This window comes from Hibiscus syriacus, unplaced genomic scaffold, assembly GCF_006381635.1.
Source record: "Hibiscus syriacus cultivar Baekdansim isolate YM2019G1 unplaced genomic scaffold, ASM638163v2 tig00110383_pilon, whole genome shotgun sequence".
In the NCBI taxonomy this organism is placed as follows: domain Eukaryota; kingdom Viridiplantae; phylum Streptophyta; class Magnoliopsida; order Malvales; family Malvaceae; genus Hibiscus; species Hibiscus syriacus.
The window spans coordinates 1,366,693-1,389,362 of NW_024062714.1; the positions used below are offsets into that span (position 1 = coordinate 1,366,693).

The 22,670-nt window shown below is 33.5% G+C and overlaps 3 protein-coding genes across 6 annotated transcripts; 2 read left to right on the forward strand and 1 right to left on the reverse strand.

The window, feature by feature from the left end:
* The first annotated feature begins 420 nt into the window (after positions 1-420).
* Positions 421-2,867, forward strand: LOC120121866 (OPA3-like protein). Of its 2 annotated transcripts, none has more exons than XM_039141158.1 (4): positions 421-749; positions 1,530-1,664; positions 2,189-2,275; positions 2,680-2,867. In XM_039141158.1, the coding sequence occupies exons 1-4, from the start codon at positions 621-623 to the stop codon at positions 2,743-2,745; spliced, it is 417 nt and encodes a 138-aa protein (XP_038997089.1). In that variant the 5' UTR covers positions 421-620; the 3' UTR covers positions 2,746-2,867. The 2 variants fall into 2 exon arrangements, with proteins under 2 accessions (XP_038997089.1, XP_038997088.1); XM_039141157.1 differs by having other exon boundaries at positions 423-749; positions 2,696-2,867.
* A 3,285-nt stretch (positions 2,868-6,152) lies between these two features.
* LOC120121803 (transcription factor VOZ1-like) lies at positions 6,153-9,781 on the forward strand. 3 transcript variants are annotated; one of them, XM_039141095.1, is made up of 5 exons: positions 6,153-6,309; positions 6,750-7,012; positions 7,181-7,330; positions 8,161-8,686; positions 8,816-9,781. In XM_039141095.1, the coding sequence occupies exons 2-5, from the start codon at positions 6,785-6,787 to the stop codon at positions 9,367-9,369; spliced, it is 1,458 nt and encodes a 485-aa protein (XP_038997026.1). In that variant the 5' UTR covers positions 6,153-6,309; positions 6,750-6,784; the 3' UTR covers positions 9,370-9,781. The 3 variants fall into 3 exon arrangements, with proteins under 3 accessions (XP_038997026.1, XP_038997028.1, XP_038997027.1); XM_039141097.1 differs by having other exon boundaries at positions 6,164-6,398; XM_039141096.1 differs by having other exon boundaries at positions 6,164-6,320; positions 6,747-7,012.
* Positions 9,782-14,142: 4,361 nt separating this feature from the next.
* LOC120121915 (WUSCHEL-related homeobox 9-like) lies at positions 14,143-16,253 on the reverse strand. Its single transcript, XM_039141190.1, has 3 exons — positions 15,633-16,253; positions 14,599-15,369; positions 14,143-14,372 (listed from the first exon to the last, which is right to left on the reverse strand). The coding sequence occupies exons 1-3, from the start codon at positions 15,760-15,762 to the stop codon at positions 14,143-14,145; spliced, it is 1,131 nt and encodes a 376-aa protein (XP_038997121.1). The 5' UTR covers positions 15,763-16,253.
* Positions 16,254-22,670: the final 6,417 nt, after the last annotated feature.

Here is a 22,670-nt window from a genome sequence, read left to right on the forward strand (position 1 = left end):
TCTACTCGAAAAGCTCGTGAGCAGCTCGAAAATATAATATATTAAGATTTTATTTTTTTAAAAAAATTATTAATAATATTAATATTTATGTATTAATTTTTTAAAAAAAATACAGTAAAATTTTTATGTATTTAAGGTTCAGGTTCGAGTTTGAGACTTCAATCGAGTTAAGTTTAAGAATTTTTTTCATTTCGAGCATTTTCGAACTGCTCACGAGCTTTAGTTTAGGATTTCGAGTTTGAGTCGAGCTTGAAAATTTTAAGCTCGCGAGTTTTTGAGTCGAACTCTATTTCATAATTTTCGAATCAAACTCAACAATACTCAAAATAAACTCGACTTAACTCGGCTCGGCTCGTTTACACCCCTAGACCCATCCATCGTACCCTAAGCATCTGCAAATGTACGCTCTTACGTCTCGGCTACTTTTAGATTCCACTTTGGTGGGAGTTCGATTAAAAAAAAGGTCTAATTTTCTTCCTTCTCAAGAAACTTTGACCCTGACAAAGTCAAACCAGCAGCGATCACCCATTTTCTCATTTCATTCTCGCTAATAAGTTTTGCGTTCCCTTCGTCTGATTACTAATCGAAAAAGAAATATAAAGAAAATCAGATCATAAAAAATGGTACTGCCGCTGTTAAAGCTAGGAACTTTGGCCTTAAAAACCCTGAGTAAACCGGTGGCTTATCGTCTCAAGCGACAGGCTGCGTATGCCCCTAAGTTCCGCCAGTTCATCGTTAGCATTGCTCAGGTACATAATTACTCGTTTGTTTCTTATGTTTCCTGATTCTTTTCAATTTGATTTGGAAGGTTAAAGCTAATAAGGGCTTGCTTTTCCAACGCTTTTCAAAACCAATCTTTCTTGTTTGCTCTGGAGATAGATTCTTGTGAGCGTGGGATTTGACGGTGGAATCTTATAATAAATGAGTTTACTAAGTAATAGCACAACATTTGTGTAAAATCTGCTTCTGCAAAATAATCTACACATTTATGCTGACTGAGAGTGCGAATATAAAAAACTGTAATTAAATGCCTGTAGAAGGGGATGATAAATCATGGGTATATCATTCTTGGTCTTAATGTTTCTTCTGTGTCTAATTAAGAAGTTGATTTAAAATATTTAGCCAGTTACCTAACACGAGGATCCCTTTTGGTTGAAGGATGGAATCAATCATATATTGCCATTAGATTATTAACTCCTTTTTAGTAATTTGAATCTGTAGTGTTGCCTTTCTAAATTCTTACTGCCAGTGTTCAAATATGCATTTCCATAACATTGATACATTGAATTCAAATTGTGTGATCTGTCTCTTGCTCCTCTCGTTTATTTTCTCCTGATACTTTAATAATTTATGTTCCCTTCACTGTCTGACACTTGCGTTTAAATTAAGCTATGAAGTTATGTTTCTTATATGGGCTAAGTTTTCACAACATGTTTATCAAGATTGCAGTATGGTACTGCTAGTGTATGTTTCTGCTGCAAATTTATAGATTTCGTAATATTAATCCCAGTGCCAATGTATGGAACTAGGCAAACCATCAAATCACAACTAGAATGCAAAGAAGCATTTACAGTCATGCAACAGATGTTGAGATACGCCCCTTGGATGAGGAGAAAGCTGTTCAGGCTGCTGTAGATCTTATTGGGGAACTTTTTGTCTTCACGGTATTAGTTGTTCCCTAGCTGTTATTCCTATTACTGTTATCCCTAGCTGGAAACATGCTAAAATCACACACACGCACATATATAATTGCATGTATGTTGCTGTTTGTTTGTATACCTAACAAAAACTGTTCTACATATGGTACTGCCTGCCAATACATTGTATTAAACATACACTCACCTGGTAGATCCCCCCCCCCTCCTCAGCACATGGTATAAACATTGCATTTAAATATTTAGCATCATTTTTTAACTGTGGTCTAACTAGATTCCAGATATGTCACTGGTTCTATCGAGTAGAATATGTATGATAGCCTATGGTTTAGCAACTAGTGGATATTCTTGGTAACATTGAAGGATTTTTGCCCCTTTAGTTGGTATTTCTGCCTCTTCATACTTGATTTGTTCTTGCACTTAATGTGTTTATGAAGTGGTGGTATTTGCATGAAATGCCAAAACTTACCATACTTGCTCTTGTCGAGCTCGTGAAGGCTTATGATTTTGTACATGTTGGAGTTTGCATATAGGTTGCAGGAGCTATCTTGATCTTTGAGGTTCAAAGAAGTTCTAGATCGGAGGCCAAAAAGGAGGAAGCACGTCGAGAACAGTTGGAGGTATTCATTGAACAATCTCCTTTGTTTTGTTGTTGCTTCTTTCTCTAGGTGATTTTAACATGATGCTAACCAAGACGGTTTTTAATCCTCTGTTACTTTAAGTCTTCATTTTTCTTGCAGTACCAGTGTCTGACATACATGTCCCTTGTCTAACACATACTCAGAAAATTATCCTCCAAATACACTGAAAAGGTTCTAAAAGAATTTGAACATACTTGTGTTAGATACATACATACATCTGAGACTCGTCTGAATCCGAACAACGTAGGTTTAATCTATGACTTATTTATGCATGAATATCTTGAAAGGTTTCTTTATCTATGAAAGAAGCATGGTGATGAGTATTTTGCATTTCCTACTTGGGGAATAATTGATTTTCTAATTCCTGTAATTCACAAGTCCAGTTCATTATTATTTCAGGCAATGAAGAAAAGAAACGAAGACTTAGCTACACAAGTGGAACTTCTTAGACATAAACTTGAAGAACTGGAGCAACTTGCTAAGCAACAGGGACTCGGTGGTATTTTCAAATTGAAACATGCTAATATGGACCAAGGGGAAAAATTGGCAAAACCAGCATGATGTAAACGGGTGACTTGGCAAATAAGTTGAGTTTTAATTTTTTGATTCCAATACAGGCCTCTAATCAACATCTTAATAAGGGAATCGTTCTTCTTTTTCATTCTTTTCAACATTGAGCCTTCTTTTTGGACTGTATTCTGGTTTCAATTGTTCATTGTAAAGATTATACAACTAAAACCATTGTTTTAAACATTACTGAAAAGAACATATATAGAGATAGAGATTTTGTATCTATGATGCTTTTATGAGTATATTCAAGGATGTTGGTTGACATGACATCATTCTAGTTTACTTCTACGAACTGAAATGTTTATTAACTTTGCCATAACTTTACTGAAAAACAGCTCTGCCTGCAGTGTGAAGCTATCATTAGAACAAATTTGCCCTGTCTAGAACTCTTTGACACCCACACAATGAGCACATGCTTACATGTGCCAAGTGTGGGGTGTCGGTATAGATTCATTTGTGCCTTAGAACTTGGCTGATAAGCATTGGGTACTTTTAGACTTCAGGCATTGGAATTTTGAGGAGTCATAGCCTTTGATATTTGATTGGTGTTTGTGGCGTTCCTTTGTACTAAATCTGGTGAGGTGTAAAATTTGTACACTTCTTTGGGTGGAAAAGAAGCTAGTCTTTCTCTTAAGTTGACAGCTTCCCCTTTTTTCCGAGGAGCCATATAGATCAAGATGAGTCACCATTTTTTCACAAATTTTATTTTTTTCACGCATACATATTAGCTGATCTGATTTATGTTAGTCAATAGATGGAGAATTTCGTGGTGTTTATTAGTGAGTGATTGAAGGGTTGTAAATGAATACTACTTTGGTCAGTTTGGTGAGGAAATTAATGGTGTGCTTATCTTGAATAGCGAGTCATTCTCTTCTTAAACACTGTAATCCCCATTCTATTAAATGTGAAAGAAAGAGAGGCATCTTTGATCTTAGCTGCAAAGGATAAAGGAATCTGGTGATGGGCTGCTGTTAGTGGGACCTATCGTTATGCCTTCCTTGCCCAACTTGTTTTTCGCTTTCTAACCCCCACTGTTACAAAAAGGGATCATCCTTTTTTTTTTTTTCTTAAGGTCAGAAAATGATTTTTTATTTATGATGAAAATCTATTTGGATATATATGAAGTGTTTTTAAATTTTATGTGGATTACAAATTATTAAATTTGTTCTGATAAATGTGTGAAACCACAAAATTCTAGGTCTTTCTCTAATTTATTTAAACTTGAAATGATTTTTTCAATGTTAATATATAATATTTAAGATGAGATTTGAACACTATGTATCATTTTTAAAAAAAAAAACTTTTAATTTTAATATCATATTATTAATTATACGAATCAAATAATTTGGGGTCAAAGAATTGTTATTATTGCTTAAAGGTTTAGGTTCGACCACCACGTATGCAAAGGTGTATGATATGAACATTCAATATTAGATGATTGAGAGTCTTTAAACAAATATTACCTTATATTTATCCTAGACTAATAAAAAATCATATTATTAACTTAATATTTTTACAATATAAATATAAAAGTTAGTATTTGATACATTATCAATGTGATATTTTTACAACATAAATATCATATTTCTATTTTTTTATTTGTTGTGCTACACTCTCTATACTAACATTTAATATTGTGAAGTTTCTCAACTCCACTAATATGTAATAATTTTCCTAAACTGATGGTAAATTATTAATTATTATTTTATGCTGAACAAATAAATATTTTACAAATATATTTATTTTTTATTAATATATTTAAATGATCATAAATTTTAATCTCTATATTTTAAATCCTATTACTCTAAATTATAAAGTTTAAATAGAATATGATAATAATAGAATATTCTTTTTCGCCGACCAATTATTCATTGCTAAATCACTTTTTTCTTATAGAAGCTAAATCACTAATTTCCTTGTTAAGAAACCAATAATCTATATCCAAATTATAGAAAACTAATGTCTACGATGCTAATTTCATTGGCTTTAGGCCACGTTTCAATAATGATTCTTGTTGATGAAAATATTAAAAAACACACACAAAATGAGGATTTAATTGGAAAAAACCCCTGAAAATAATATAAGATGAAAATTAAAAAAAAAGTCAATATAAATAATTATTTGTCATTAAAAATATTGTTAATTAATTACAATTTATTTATTGTTAATATCATATTTTCTTTAAAGAATTATATTTAAAATTATATTTTATTTAAAACAAAATGTTACTAATACCAATGAATATATTTAGATAAAGTGTTATTTATTTTTATTTAAATCTTGATAATATAAAAAATAAATTAAATTAGGAGTATCTCCTTGTATAAATCACTATAATATCTGATTTAGAGGATTGTTCATATATCCTTATATAAACTTCTTGCAATATTAAGTCAGATTGATTGGTAAATAGATTAATTATAAAAAAATATAAATTAAATAGTTTTTAAAATAATTAAAAGTATAAAATGAAAATTTCATAATTAAAAATAAATATAAATAACAAATATTCATAATAAGAGGATAGTTTTTATATTATCATGTTCGGAAAAATTCTCATAAATAGAAAGATCGAAAATTTTTCTATATTTTCCTCATGAGATTTGTGAATAAAATTAAACAAAAAGAAAACTCAAAAAGCAAAATTCCACCCAAAGAGAAAAACACAAAGGACTAAGGGTGCGTTTGGTTCACGGAATATAAGATTATCAGTGAGAATAAAAGATTACCAGTGAATAGGATTACTGGGAATGTTGTATTTTGTGCTTGGTTGGTTTAGCAGGAATGTAAGATTACCGTGTTTGGTTAAAGGAATAAAATATTATTGGAATATATATTTGACCAAATTGTCCTTATTATAAATTTGTATAATATTACAAATTGTAAAATATTTATATATTTTCTTTAAAAAATTAAATTCATAATATTTATATAATTTTTTTTACAAAATTAAAAATATAAAAAATGTTTAATGAAAGGGTAAAATTTTTTTTAACTCTTGAACTTCATATAAAATTTTAATTATAGATTTTTTTTTGTAAATCTAAAATAATTTAAGGATAAATTTATAATTTAACTTTCATAGAATTTTTATTATTTAATAACATAATAATAATATTTTTGAAAAACAATAAAAATTTAAGAACATTTTACTCCAAAACGCCGGTAATGTTATAATACCTAAGGAAAGAAATGTAATGACATCCCTGATAATATACTCAAAAAATCTACAATTAGTAATAAAATATTACCGAAAATAAAATTTCCGACTATACGTAACGAGCATCTATTCTTCTAGTTTTTTGTTTCATCGAATAAATTACTTTTCTATCTTTCTTTTTGTCATTTCCCTTCGCTTACTTTCTCTATTGCTCTTAATCTACTTTGCCTCGGCGCTTGCTGCATTCAAAGTGAGGAACTTCGGTGTCTTTGATCACTCTCTGGTTAGCTTTCTTAGATAAACTATTTACATCTCTTTTGATTCTACTATTTACCTTTCACATGGTGCTGCCTAAGTAATCTCAGTTTTAAGGTACTTGGAAAATTGGGTTGCCTTTCTTTTTAGATGTAATTCAGTTTTTTTAATTGTTCTCTAATATTTATGTGTTCATAGGACTTCAGTTTATCTGGATATGATGTAAATTTATCGATCATGATTTTAGTAATCTTTTCTAGCTTGGTTCCCTTTTTTTAATTAATAAAAGTTATACAAACGTGGGAATCTCAGTTGCTTTGATCGCATATGGGGATTTTCTTTTTCCCACTGTTGTTAGTTGTAAACCGGAATTTACGTATAAATTTTAGGAACAAGAGTAGCGATGATTGTAGTAAATTTAATCTGGGTTGATCTTAAGTTTGTGATTTATTGCGTTTTGGATTGCAGGGTCTTGGTGTGAGTTGTTGAGGGTTGTTTATTTAATGGGGAAAGGTTCAAAAATCAACTGCAAGTCTGCATCCCACAAACTCTTCAAGGACAGGGCAAAAAACCGGGTGGATGACCTGCAGGGGATATTCTTGGATCTGCAATTTGCCAGGAAGGACAGCCGCAGCATAGATGTCGTAGTCCTTGAGGAGCAAGTCCATCAGATGCTCCGTGAATGGAAAGCTGAGCTCAACGAACCTTCTCCGGCATCTTCATTGCAACAGGTTAGCACTGCACATGTACTTTTCATTTGAATCACGTATATTGTTTGAAGTGATCTGCCTCTTACAAATTGTACCTTGATAGATGCTTATTAGTTTTGATCTTAAGAGGTTGAAAAACAGTATTTATGATGTTGTGATTGATAATTGAGATCTTCATGTGACTTACAGGGAGGGAGTCCTGGTTCATTTTCATCGGACATTTGTCGGCTGCTTCAGCTTTGTGAGGAGGAAGATGATGCAACCAGTGTACTAGCTGCTCCAAAGCCTGAGCCTAATGATCAAAACCTGCAAGTAGGAGATACTGCTGCTTTCCAAGAGGCAGTTTCGCTTTGTACTTGGATTCTTTTCCGTTTATTTTGTTTGGAATTTTCATGATGATTGGAGTGATAACAAGTTTATTCAATAAGCTCAGGTCAACATGAGCATCAAGTTAATTTTTCCATCCGAAGGGATGAGATTTCTTTTGTTTGAAGCATTTGGTTTCATTCTTATGTACATACGGGATTGGGAGTCGTATATGTTTATATAGTATATACAAGATAGTTATAGTTTCTAGAATGTAGTGAAATACTGAAACGATGAAAAATCATATTGCTTGATGACTGTATCTAATTTGTTTCTTTCCTTAGAGAAGGCTACTACAATACGCTTGTTATTCTCTTCTAGTTGTGGTAAGCAGGATTTCGTTACCTTAAACTTGAGTATAATGCTATTGGTTTCTCTAATAACTAATTGGGTTTTTCTGTGATAAATACGGGAGGATATATGATATTTTTGGAAGTGGCAGAGCATCAATAATGTTATTGGTTTCTCTAATAACTAATTTTGTTGCACACTCGATGAATAGGACAGGCGCTGCTAGTGAACTTCATTCTAAGACATCCTTTCTCAGCACAAATAATTGTTTATCTTCCTCGTCTTCAACATCATGCAGGCTTTTGTACCTAGATCTTTATTTGAGCTTACTAGGGCTTTTATTTACCATTTTTTTTGGCAGTTTTGCATTAAAGTTCACTAAAGAATCCTTTGGCTATTCTCTGATTATATTTCATGAATGTTTTCTAGTTAACAGTTTCCATTTTCTTTGGCATGCTATAATGTTGAAAAGGCATTCACCGGCAAGTTTTATAATCAACATGTTCTTACAGGGTTATGGAGTTAATCAGGGGCAGCATCAGCGTGGCTTTCCATTAATTGATCATTGCAAAAATTCGCCTTCAGGAGTCCATGCCATGCCAATTAACAACTTGGAAGGGGCTACTCAATTGGAATACCATCAGATTGATTTACATCGGGATTTTGAACACTTCTACACAGGTTACAATGGTACAGGTTTCGTTGGGGAGGATGCCATGCTTCATACTCCTAGCTATCTGCCAAGTGTATGCCTGCCAGTGCCACCATCTGCATTCTTAGGTCCAAAGTGTGCACTTTGGGATTGTCCAAGGCCTGCTCAAGGGTTGGACTGGTGTCAAGACTACTGTAGTAGCTTTCATGCTAGTTTAGCAATGAATGAAGGGCCGCCTGGAGTGGGACCGATTCTGCGACCTGGTGGCATAGGCCTCAAGGATGGACTGCTCTTTGCTGCTCTCAGTGCTAAGGCACAAGGAAAAGATGTGGGTATACCAGAATGTGAGGGAGCTGCAACTGCAAAGTCTCCATGGAATGCTCCTGGTATGTCTTATTAATATTGCTTTACTTGGTTCTAGTGGCAACATTTATGAGTGGGAACAGAACATGATAAATCAGATGTGATATTCTTTTTGACTTGTGAAATTAACTAATTTTCTCCTGTGATTGCAGAGCTCTTTGATCTTTCAGTTCTTGAGGGTGAATCAATGAGGGAGTGGCTCTTTTTTGATAAGCCTCGAAGAGCATTTGAAAGTGGGAACAGAAAGCAGAGGTCTTTGCCGGATTACAGTGGGCGTGGCTGGCATGAGTCAAGGAAGCAAGTTATGAATGAATTTGGAGGACTAAAGAGATCATACTACATGGATCCACAACCATTACACCATTTTGAGTTGCACCTCTATGAATATGAAATCAACAAATGTGATGTTTGTGCCTTGTATAGGTTGGAATTGAAGCTCATTGATGGCAAGAAAAATGCGAAGGGGAAATCAGCAAACGATACAGTCGCTGATCTGCAGAAGCAGATGGGAAGGCTCACTGCAGAGTTCCCTACTGACAACAAACGCTATGTAAGAGGAAGGGCTAAAACTAATGCAAAGGTCTGTGTCGGAAATCATTATTCTACTCAAAACGTGGTGGCACCATCAAGTGAGAAGTTTGATTGCGGACATGGATTACAGTACGACTATCTTGTTGACAATTTAAGTGGTTATTATCTAACATAGTCAAAGAAAGTGGATAAAAAAGCTGAAATAGCTACACCCATTCATCTAGTTTTATTATATATATCTGCTAAAGCTTTTATCGAAGAAGTGGTGGGTGGATTCTTCATTTTCACTAGTCCATTCTGAAGTTGTTAATTACTCGAAAACCAGGTCAAGCTCTTATTTTTTGTGGCCATAAATTTGTACAGCACATTTGCTCATTGAAGTGCTCGTATTATTGGGTTGATGCCTCGATCTAACTTCTGGACAAGCAAGAGAATTGGCTGTTTTTCTTCAGACCATTTGAAAACCTTTAAGCAAATTATATTTCTAGGGTTGTACCGAAGTCTTTCAGCTGCTCATGAAAGATGACCTCAGTCTGTAACTGAGTCTATGTGAATGGAATACATTCATCGAGTCTTTATAACTTGGTTTATGCTAGCAGAACTAGTCAATCATTTTGGATTTAGGTTTGCCTCATACAGGATTTTCGCCCGATTTCTCGTGATGAGGGGTCAAATACAAGTTTCATGTTGTTATCTCTTCGTTAAAAACCTAATAGTAATATTGACGTGTCACTGTAAGATAATGTCACATTATTATTGAAAAAATAAAAGAATGTCACTCTAGTTTTGTTAATTTTTAATAGTAGGATACTAAATTAGAACTTAAACTAAATGTTAGGAAAAAATACAGTTTAGATATCAAATTAAAACAAAAATGATAATTTAGATACTAAACTTGTAATTTACGTTTTTAAATATCAATCTTAATCATTCTAGTTATTTGGACGCAAAATTAACAAAATAAAGTTTTTTTTTCCGTAAGTCTAAACACTATTTTTCTTCATGATTTACTGTGTTATCTTACAACTAAGTAACTAAAATGTACATTTAAAAAAAAGTATAATATCAACATTTTATTTTAAGAGAAAAAGATTAATAACATTTGACAGAATAGTTACTCTAGTTTTTTTTTTCTAGAGTATTTTAACCTTCAATGTTTTATTTTAAGGTAAAAAGATCTCTATTGTGGAGTGTTAGCCGTGTGTTAACTAATAATTTCCATCTATAGAAGGGTTTTTGCATCAAAATAAAATGTTGAATGCTAAAATACTCCAATAAAGAATAGAGGACAAAAATAATTGTTTAAATAAACGTTTGGGGGGTTAATTTTGACATTATACCTTAAAAATACAAAACTTATTTGGTAATTCATAAGTCTACATTTAAAATGTATACTTAAAAATACAAAATTATTTATCTTCATCAGTCTACTAGTTTTCTCTTTCATTATCAGCATCACTAAAAGTTTCTTATTGAGTTTGAGGATTGGGGTATAAGCTTCGACACCCCAAATTCAGCATTCTGAATAGCTTCAGTCCATCTAGTGTCATGCCTAAACTACTCATTAAAGATGTAAACGTTATCTAGTGTCATGCCTAAACTACTCATTAAAGAAGATGTAAACGTTCGGTTTTTCTATGAAAACCTGTTCTAATTCGTTTAGCCTTCACAAAAACCCAGTAGGAGATTAATGTTGAGAGGGAAAAACATTCTCACATCTTGTCAATGGTTGAATTGCACTCATTTATGATAAGGCTCACCTTTTTTTTTTCTCATGAAATACTAGTTTTCAACAAAACAATCGTGACTGCAATTTTCACTTTCAGACACAGCAACAATCAAACAAACAGCTATATATATATTACTTGGTTCTTTTCTATGCAATTTGAAATATTGTTTAACCATTTGAACAAGCGAATAAAACCCCTTTATAGTAATTTACACACCATTTTTCTCTATACAACCGCCTTTAAATCACATAATTCACACTAAGCCAAAATCCTTTGTGGAAAAATTCAAATTTAATCTTTTTTGTATGTGGATAATTCAACATTTTATTACCTAAAATAGCGAAGTTTTGCTACAACCAATCAACAAAATAAACAAAAACAGCCTAATTACACAACCAATGATTGGTTAGACTATACCCCAAGCATTACAAAGGCAAAAGTTAGTACTTTCTAGTCTATTTATGGATTTTCCCCTAAGACGGATTCCAACCACATCGACGATTTCTTTAAGTAGATCGTCTGCAGTTCGGAACCGGCCCTGAAACATTCTCTGGTTCCGTTCCTGCCATAAGAAGTAGATGAAAGCATTCTACGAAATCTTCAAAATGGTGGTAATGAGAGACTTTCCTTTCCAAGAGGAACAAGCTCGAGCGACCATTTCATCCCAAGTCAAAGCAGAAAAGTTCATCCCATTCATGTTAAGGATAGATTTTCAAAGACTAACAGCCAAGGAGCAATGAGAAAAAAATGATCTCTAGTTTCTTAATGAGTGCTGCACTTAACACAAAGTCCATCCGTACAAATTCCTATTCTTTGTAAACGATCTCTGGTAGATAATCTATTCAAAATGTCCATCCAAACAATCAAGCCAAATTTAATCTTTGTCCTTCTGATGGAAGCATAAATATATGTATTGTGATGTGTCCCATTATTACGTGGAGGATTGTGAGATCCTGCCTGCCTAACCTAGCAGCAGCAGCCTTACCAATCTATGTTTTGTTTGAACTTTGCAGTATAATTAGAAAAAGACCTCTGCCTACAGCACCACCACTATCCAATCATACCTTCTGTTGACCCACCTAATCCCCACTTATTGATTAATCCAGTCACTCTTGTTACGCCACGTGTCCTGTTCATGAACCTTAGCCTCCTGAACCTCCCCAAGCTAAACACACTGGGAAACATGTGGGAGAGATTCAAAAGTTGTTGACCCTGCAACCGCCGTTGCTTCTTTCTCCATCTACTTTGGAACTATTCCAAGTTTGAATTTTGGGGTTGGAAGGAGTTGTCATCACCCTCAGTCATGATTATCATCGCCGATTGTTCATGCAAAACCACAGTCACTTTTGCAAATTGTGACGCAAGGGAAACTAGAAATAGCCAGGGAAATGATTCTTTTTATCTTTCTGAAACACCCCAACACTTGCTTTGTAAAATCCAAACTGTTCTCATCAAAGTGCATGTCATATATCTGTACCACCCACTCTCTCCTTCTTTAACCCACTCCTCAGGTTCATAGCTTATAGCTCATTTGTCGCAACACGAAAACACGACAGCGAAATGTTTAGACCGGCCAACCTTTTTGGGGGGTCAGTCAGAGTTTTCAGTCTTTAAGATTCGCGTAATGCAATGAGTTTTTAAAAGTTGAAACAAGATCGAAGCTTACATGGAAGACGGGCTTTGAATACGTTGTGTGATATTTGGATGAATCCTAAGTAAAACCCTATTTCTGAATGGAAAATTTGTACTATACAGACAAATTTAGAAGCCCACAAGACATACGTTAGTTGTACATTAGGTATCATGATCCTGTCTCTCATGTTTTATTTTTGTTTTTGGATAAATCTCTCATATATTTCATTTGTCTCTTGACATCTCTTCTTTTTCAAAAATCAAAGGGTTGACAATAACAATAGCGCAAATATATATATATATATATATATATATATATACACTACCCTCGTAAATTAAAACCACATGACCTATGTACTGATTGGTCCAGTAATTAATCATTTAAAATATCGAAAATATTTCTAATTAACCAAAATATTGATCATTTGAACAGAGTCTTGCTTGCATGAAGTACAGCTGCCTTGCATTCATGTATTAGATTCTAAAATCTCAATAGGTTTTTGGGTTGCTGAATGGTCTAGCAATTAAGGAAGTCAAAGCAGCTTTCAATTTTTTTTCATGACCATCGAGGAGGTAATTAATCACTCTATATATTTGTTGCTGGGTATGTACCAAATTTAATTGCTGAGAGATGAGATTATTACTTCCATGCCAATTAAGAGGTTCATATCAACAATTTCATACGCGCACATTGTAGTGTTAGATTTTGAAAACTCAGTAAAAAGAATACTAAATTTTTAATGAGGTATAACAATAGAATTCTGGAAAGTATGAATGCGTGAAACAAACATAGTTTTTTTTTATAAAAAAAAAACAAATACTCATTTTAACTTGGAAAAGCACTCTGAACCCTAAATATTGGAAAAGTTAACCATTAAATCTTCACTCTAATTGCTTTTTATCTGCAACCGTTGAGACTTTGAGAGGGCTGCATTTGTGAGTAAGTATATATAATATGAAAAACTGAGTTTTAGCCTTACTTTCCGAAGTGAACATGCTAAGTAAAATGTACCATAAGTTAAAAGTAGTTATAATTTGCAACTTTTATGGCTATTTCATGCACATCAAAAGCTAAATAGCATATAATATATATTCCATACACATTGTTTAACAAAGAAATTTGATAATACATTTGTCCGGAAAGTTTCCATAGTCCATACTACATAGCATCACACACACACATATATATATATAGAGAGAGAGAGGCTTAAAGACTAGTTAACCTAATTTCAACATAGAGATTATACATAGAGAGAAACGAGGGTGGGATCAGAGCGAGAAAAAAGCTTCCATTTCCACATCTATAAACCTGCAATTCAAGAAAACAACACAATGATCAACAAGCTTAGTTGGTAAGCGAAAGCTTCCAGCGTTTACACGAGGAAAAAGTCCTAAGTGATCTCTTTTATGAAAAAACAAGTTGTCATGCACATTACTAACATAAAAATAGTACTGCATATCCATTATGCTCCGTAGAACTCGAATATGTAAATCTAAACATACATATTTGAGTACATGCAGAAAAGAAAAAACTTAAAAGGGAAGAATTTTCAAAGTTAGCCACCTTCCTTAGATGGAGAAGGGGCTTAATATGAGCGAACCAGATAGTAACATCCACCATGTTGAAGGGACTGAAGGGTTAATCCCCACTCGTTCGTGAGAACGGGTTGACCATAGGAATTGATCAAGATTGCATCATCACCAAAAGCCTCCCTCACGTTGAAGGGACCCGCCGTCACCTCAAACGCTACATCATTGATAAACACTGTCCATCTACCCGGATTAGCAGGGTCAACTGCTGCCGATTCTCCAGCACCTGCCAATAGGGAATCACTCAACGTATAACACCAAAGCAATAGTCAATTTCTAGAGAGAAACAAGCCATGCACACGTTCGTCCAGAGACAAATGAACCCAAATCCTGGTCCTAAATGACGCTTTTATCCTCTTCCTTGAACATCTATATATTCCTGTACTAATCTTATCTACTAATAAAGATAAATCTCGTATTAATAATATCCTCAATTGTGAAAAGAAAAATACCGTGAATGTGTTGGATATTAGATGGAACAGTAATTGTAGCACTGGCGGACGCAGTATGAGGAGCAATAGAGTGAGTACTAGGAGCAGTGGTCACAGTACTGTAACTGAGCTGAAGCTGCATATTCATCTTTTCCTCTTGTTCTTTCCTTGAATCCCCATGGCTTAACATCTCACTCAGCAACAGGCTTGTACAGGGTCCAACTGGTTGTTCGGGGATTTGAATCACATTGGTTAGCTCTGAGAAGCCAAACCCTTGTGTAATTCCGGTTCCTGCAGAAGCCTGTTGCATAGGAAAGAAAAAAGGTTCGTTCAAGAATTCGTTCTGAGGCTGATGAAAGTAGGTCTGGTTCACACAAGCAGTTGCAGAGTTGGAAACGTCAATGATATTTGCAGAACTCAAAGAGAGAGTACTGTTTCTGTTAGCTCCTTTTGGCGAGGACTTCTCGGATGAGGAGGATGAAGAGGAAGGTGCAGTGATGGTGGTAATATTAGTGATGGGAGGGATTTTTTGGTTCTGCTGAGACTGTTGTTTAGAGTTTTGGAGATTGCGCATCTTGTGTTTGCTTCTTGATTTTCTGTTCTGGAACCAGTAAAAGACATTGGCATCGCCTACTTGGCCATACTCTTGCAGTTGAGCTCTGATTTTCCTTATCTCATCCCTAGGTGGGTTAACCATCCCTGAATTGAATATGGCTTCCAGTATGAGAATTTGTTCGGGTTTCGGATTCCATCTCGGTTTCGGCTCCGGACTACGCTCTTCATATCCTGCAACTGTTGCAGAAAACATTAGCATCCAATAGTATACATATTGTGAAGAATTCAAACAAACATATTTTTCCTAATTAAGGTCATGTCAGCATAAAATTATGAACATCATTTTAAAAGGAGCAAATTAATGAGATAACCGACCATTTATTTATGTAGGTAAAGACAAATCCATGATGTCTAACGTATGAAAGATTTCAGGTGACAGAGAATAGTTCAAGAACAAGAACAGAAGAAACCTTGGATTAAGGTTCTCAGTTCTCACTTACCTGAGGCGTAAGGGGCTTTTTGGCAACCAGTTGACATGAGAAACGGGTTGGTGTCGTGCTGCCATTGATGGTGAGCGTTGCAGGGCTTGGATTTGAATATGCTAGGCCAGTGTCTGTTTGATGAAGACATGACGATGCTGATGATAATGGCCAAAATCTAAGTTAGATATCCAATCCAAAGTAGCCAACCAAAATAGAAACACAAAAATATAATTTCCCTTTTGTTGTTCTAGACCAACATATTTAACATCTCTTCTTATAAGCCTCCTCACTACTCCTGTGATATTTGTTCTTCCTTAATTAAATAAATAGTCATGACGCATTCCCAACTCCCAAAGAAAAAAAGAACATTTAATAAATTTTCATTCTTGATAAACAAACCACGTAACTGGCCAAACCCACAACAGGAGTCCCCTTGAAGAAGATAAACAAGAAAGGAAATCAAAATAAATGGAAGGAGGAAGATTGAAAGTACTCCCCCATATCGTTCCTTACAATTTTAAATGCTAAAACGAAGAAAACACTTCTTTTCTACTCAAAGTACGAGCTAATTCCACCCAAACAAGAAGCAAAAGGAAACAAGGGTATCAATACTTGGTTGGTGTTTAATTAGAATCTTCCATCAATGGTGACAGAGAAAGTGAAGGTTTGAAGAGTCCAAAGAGGAGAGAGAGATGATATAAAATAGGGCTTTTTCTTTGGTTTTTGCTTTAGAGAAATGGGTTATACTGGTCAGCTTGTCTCACTTATTTTATGTTTGGAGTTCTATTGGGTTTCTGGCTGCAGTGTATTAATGGAAGGGTGTAGGGGGCAGAAGTAAGCATTGGATTATTCTAATGGAAAAGGTTGTTGAAGAATAAATAGGGGTGTTTGAAAGTCAAGAAAGGGGATGTATAGATTGTAGGGTTGTTGATACTTTGACTCTAGGCCCTTTATTAATTGTTTTCCTTTTTGCATATATGGACTTTCTTCCTCATATTCATAGCCAATTAAATTGATTAGTTCTATAATTATGGCGAAAATATTTGGTGCTGAGAATATTATGGGGCAATTGTGCGGCCTTCAGTTGAATACATGGTATGAATTAGCAACACCAATGCAAAAGCTGGGAACCGAGGTGTCATATGGATTAACCTATGTTCAACACACCTTTTTTTTTCTAAATCATTTCGTGAATTTACGTTTACATAGAGGACCACTCTGTTTTCATGGGAACTTGATTTTTTTTAAAGAATGACACGTGAAAAGATGAGCGAAGCAACAAAGTTGAGACTGCCCATGCAAAGAATAAGGGTTAATTGTTTGGTGAGTAAATTTGTGTGTCGGTCCCTTTCCGACATGAAATTTTATCACCAAGCTTTGCCGCTTGCCATATTACTTTCCCTTCCCTTTGTGATTCCTTTATAGTTTTGTGCTTCTTTTTCCATGCACTGCTCCTGCAACTTTCTAACTGACTAGCCGCTTGAAAAGGTTTTCTTTGTTTATTGTAATTTTCAGGACGTGAGGTTTTGGGTCATACCCTGAGATACGCATTAAAATTGATTTTTTAATATCTATAAATCCTTTAAAAAAATCGTCAATGCCTAGAATAGAAGGAATTCGTTGGTAAAATATCTTAAAATTATATAAAAATAATTAGTAAAGATATATCATTACCATATGTCATGTTGTGATATTAAACGATACAAGTTATCAATCATGGAACTGATGTTCCCATACATATTTAGATTCAAGACCCATTATTTAGCAGATTAAAAAGCAATGTATTTATTAAAAAGTGAGAAATAGACATAGGATAAGAGTGTGTTGTTAGACAATATGGTGAAGAGGAACACATGGGACCATGGCAGTGTTTCAAATAGTGTAATAAAGCAGAGTCAGCCGTTCTTTACTCTGTGTTTGGGGGAGACAAAGAGGAAAGTTTACAGAAAGTTGGGAAGACGATCCCATCAAAGGTCTCTACCAAACTGAAACAGAAGTTGTAGTTCTGGCACCTACATCGGGCTTTGCCTTCCTTATTTATTGATGAATTAGTGAGAGCGAAGCCGATACCCATCACTTATAAATAAGGCCATTTTCCCCTGCACTTTCCTTTAAATTATCTTTGCATGACTGTGGTTATGGGGATGGGATCTCTGCTGCTATTCCGTACATTGCTGAACTTTCGTTTTTATTTTTTAAAGACTAAAGTTTCTATTTTTGCCTAATTTTCTACTTTCTGCTCATCTTTTTTATCATCTCCGGTTCTACCCGTTTGTCTACGACAAATTTTGAAATGAATTAACTCTCGCCGGATATTAAGATTATAGTACGAGAACCACACAGATGACTGTTAAATTTATTTATATTTTTTATCATTCTATTTATTTTTATAAATATTATTTTTTATAAAAAATTTATTTCTTGGCATAATAACTGGAATAGAATTTTATAGTTACTTTATCGTATGTATATTGGACGAAAGTAAGGAAAACAAGAGTTAAAAGTTTTTAAAAATTCATTAAATGATTTCGGGGTAAATATAATGTTGTTTCTTCTTTAGATTTTTTTATTAATTTAAAGTGATTACAAGTAATATTTATTCTAAATATTCTTATCCATTTGACAATTTAAGTTTAAACACCTTTTGATGCTTGAACATGAGATCTCTAGAGATAACAATAATCCTTTTTACGACTAAGGTAGTTTGGTTCGTACTCTTCCTTGAGATTTTAAATTCAAACAATTACATTTACAAGATGTATGAATTATTAACGATTAAAACAAATATTATAAATAATCAACAACTACTTAATCCAGTGAGATTATGTATTATATTACTCAAACAAAGTTAGGAATCCAAATTCATGATGTGTGTGAATAGAATATACTGACTTAAGAGGATTAATTTCGATTCTGCAATACTCGATATGAATTAATTAATTAATAAATCATGTAATAATTATTATATACAAGATATTATAAATAAATATTATTTTATAGTTATTTTATTCTATTGCAAAAAATATAAGTCGAAAGCACATGATTACAATCAATGTTATTAAAATCGGACTGGACCGGCCGGTTCGACCGGTTGAACCGTGAACCGATGGCCTGTCCGGTCCGATTAACTCCTAAAACCGGATTAGCACAGAACCGGTAAAGAACCGGAAGAACCGGCTGAAAACCAGAAAAACCGGCTAAAAACCGACAAAACCGGTTTGAACCGCCGGTTCACTTTTTTTCTTTTTTAAAAAATTAAACCAAACAACGTCGTTTGTTCAACGAGCCGAGTCAAATTCGAGTATTGCTGAGCTCGACTCAAACTCGAAAACTTTAAAAGTAAGCTCAACTCGACTCGAAAACTTTAAAAGTAAGCTCAACTCGACTCAAAAACTCACGAGCTAAAAATTATCATCTAGAAATATAATATTAAAACTTGAAATCGAAAAGGCTCGAACTCAAAAAAAAATTTAGAAGTTCGATTGAAGCCTAAAATTTGAGCTCAATTGAAGTCTAAAATTTGAGCTCAATTGAAGCGAAATAATAGTTCGCTTTGTGCTCACCAAAATGCTCTATGATTTTGAATGTCAAATTACCTCTATTATTTATAGAAGTAAGTTGTGATGCTCTTCTATGTTTCTTAGCCATGTGGGATTGTTTTGTTCTCATATTTTTACTCTTTAAACTTTTGGGATAATCTTCTATGTTTCTTAGCCATGTGGGATTGTTTTTTTAAAACAATTAAACTAAATGACATCATTTTTTATGATTTTTTAAACCCTAATTTTATTTTTTTGATTATAGTTATATAATTATATTTATTATTTAATATGTTTTACCTTAAATATTATGTTGTAGTTGATTTGAATCATTTTTTTCCACTTGATTTTATGGTTTTTCATTTATACATGTTATGACTTATGATATTTTTATACCTTTTAATATTATAAACTTAAAAAAAGTGTTACATATATATGAATATTGCTTTGAATATTATGTAAAATTAAAAAAAATATATAATTTTATATAAAATCCGATTCAACCGCAGTTAAACCCAGTTGAACCAATGAACCAATACCTTCACCGATTCAATGTCCGGTCCGATTTTAAAAACATTGATTACAATAAATGAGTCCGTACTTAACCAATAAAGGCAACATGAAAGTGGACGTGATAGGTAAGGAGGAGGTCAAGAGAACAGTTTCTTAATGCAAACGTGGTTGTAGTAAATACTAACATGGCTATGCCTAAATGCCTAAATTTGAGTGCACATACACATCATCTTCTAATATTTCGACATTTTTAATAAAAAAAATTCAGACTCGGCTTCTACTTTTTAAAAGGTAAAGTACACAAATAGTCATCTAACTATAGGTATTTTTTATTGAAGTTTCTAATTATTAAAAGTTATAAAATGATTTTTCTTTACAATAAAGTGTTGATTTGTTGAGTCACTCGACTATTAAAAGTTATAAAATGATCATCCAACTATTCATATATTCCAAACTCATCATTTTCCATTAAAAAATTGACGACAGTATGAGTTGAACGTTAACATAATAACTAAGATATGATAGTTGTTTAAGATTCTGGGATCATATTTTATCATATCTTAATCAACATGTTAATGTTCAGCTTAGATTATCATCAATTTTTAATGGAAAATGATGAGTTTAGAACATATGAATAGTCGAGTGACTATTCTGTAACCTTTAATAGTCGGGAACTAAAAAATATTACTCTATAGTCGGGAGACCGTTTGTATACTTCACTCTATTTTAAATGTGACGTCGTTTATTCATTTTTAGTGCATCAACTAAAAAAATGAGTTTTCACCCACCAAAATTAGGTGTGCGATGCGGGTCAATCCGAATTAGTCAAAACTAAACCTTAGAATCGGGAAGGCAATAAAAAAAAGAAAAATGAGTTTTATTTACTAAATAAATTATTTTTATGTTATTTAAATTGAAACTACTACAGTCTACACATAATTGTAGTTATTTTTCCATTATATGATAAAATTATTTTCTTCTTAAGTTTTTCCCTTTCCTTGTCGTATTCAATGAAATGAGACGGCAAAAATTATAGGAAATGGGAATAGAAACTTAATCAAACCATTCATAAAATTCGGAATCTCTTCAAACCCTAATTTTAGATCTATTTCCTTCACCTTTCTCATCGTCTTCCTTTATGTGAACACACCCTTCCAATCAAAATTTTAATTTCTTTAACAATTTAAACAATTTCATACTCCATCGTCTATCAAATTGTCATAAAAATTAGATTTTTTTATCACAAATTCATTAGCTCGCAACCTAAAAATTGAGGCCAACTAATACAATCAATTTATATAACATTGAAAATATAATCGACGATGAAGCTTATCGTTGGCTCATTGATATGAACAATTGAATCTTAAAATAATTTCACATTTTCTAATAAATTTTAGGGTAAACTACATATTTAGTCACTAAACTATCACTTTGATTCTATTTTGGTCACCCAACTATTAACTTTTTTAAATCGTATATAAAGGTACGTTTTGGTCATCAGCTGTTAAAAATTAATAGTAAGACTGACGTGTCACCAGAAGGTAATGCCACATTACCACTAAAAGTGAAAAATTATCACGCCAACTTATTTGTTTATTTTTAAAAGATGTGTGACCAAAACATAACTAAAACATAATGTTATGCATGATTTTTTTTAAAATAATTAGATGACCAAAACGGAACTAAAGTGATAAATGAGTGACTAAATACGTTATTTACCCTAAATTTTAAAAGATCAAAGGGAATGAAGAGAAAATGGCTCCTTATCAGATCAAACTGAAACAATAACAAATTTCAGTTGGTTCAAGGTAAAAAGAAAGAAAGGGGATGAGGGTTTAATGCATGAGTTGGTTTGTGAGTTACAAAGTGGGATGGAAGGTGGACTTTCTTATAGTGAAGGTGAAAGATCCATTGAAATTTTTAGAAGCTATGATCCTAAGGCAGTGTATGTTGGAAATATGGACTGCAAAACCACACCGTTAGCACTGACAGGAAAGATAAACAATAATTTAAAAGGAACAGATTCGTAAACCGTGTCGTGGTAAAACCACTGCCTTAGAAATGAATTCACCCCGATGTGTGTAATCGTTGTAGTAGACGGATCATCCCCTGAGGTTAACACGGTCGCTCCGAATTCCATACACCCGAAACCAAAGTGGACTGCTGGTGGTATTACACTTCTGATCGGAAAGCACACAGAGAGAATATTTAGAAAACACTTGGAGAGTGAATTCTGAATGTTGGGAGTGAGTTGAGAAGCTGAATCCAGCTATCTATTTATAGGCTAGAAATAGGGTTAAAATCGTCCATACAATATCAGGATTAAAACCCTTCATTGTAACAACTGAAACGTCTAGATGAACCTGACTCAGAAATAGTCCAGGTTCATTGCATCATTATTCAGCTGTTATAACTCGTGAAATTAAATCATGTAACTCCTGATATTAACAGCTTGTCTCCTCTGTACAAAGCTGAAAATCAGTCTAGATACATCTTAATGTTTTTTTATTTAATTTAGAAAAAAACTGTTTAATTTCTGATAACTCATAAATCAGCTGTTATCATTCGAATTTAAACAGTCCTCAGCAGCCTATAAATATCAGTTGAAATCTTTCACATTTTTCATTTGTTTCTTTAAAAGAGAAATTCCTCAAGAATTTTCTCTAAAAAGATAGTATCCGTGCGGACATGTCGAAGACACGTATTACCACGACCACGAGCCGAGTCGAGTCGTACCGTGCCAAGCCGAGCCGAGCTGAGACGAGACGGACGGTGGCGGCAGCGGTGCGCGAGAGTCCCTCTTGTTCTCTTTCACTCAACATAGAAGTGGAAAATACAAACCTTAAATACCCATTCCCAATAGTGTTTCCAATACTATGTGGGATTGAGAATTACCAACATTCCCCCACTAATGCGAAATAATTCTTCTGAAACTCGAAAACAAACTTTCCATAAGAGAAATAGCGAGATTAGTTGCTTAAGCACTAGTGAACGTATCTGGAAC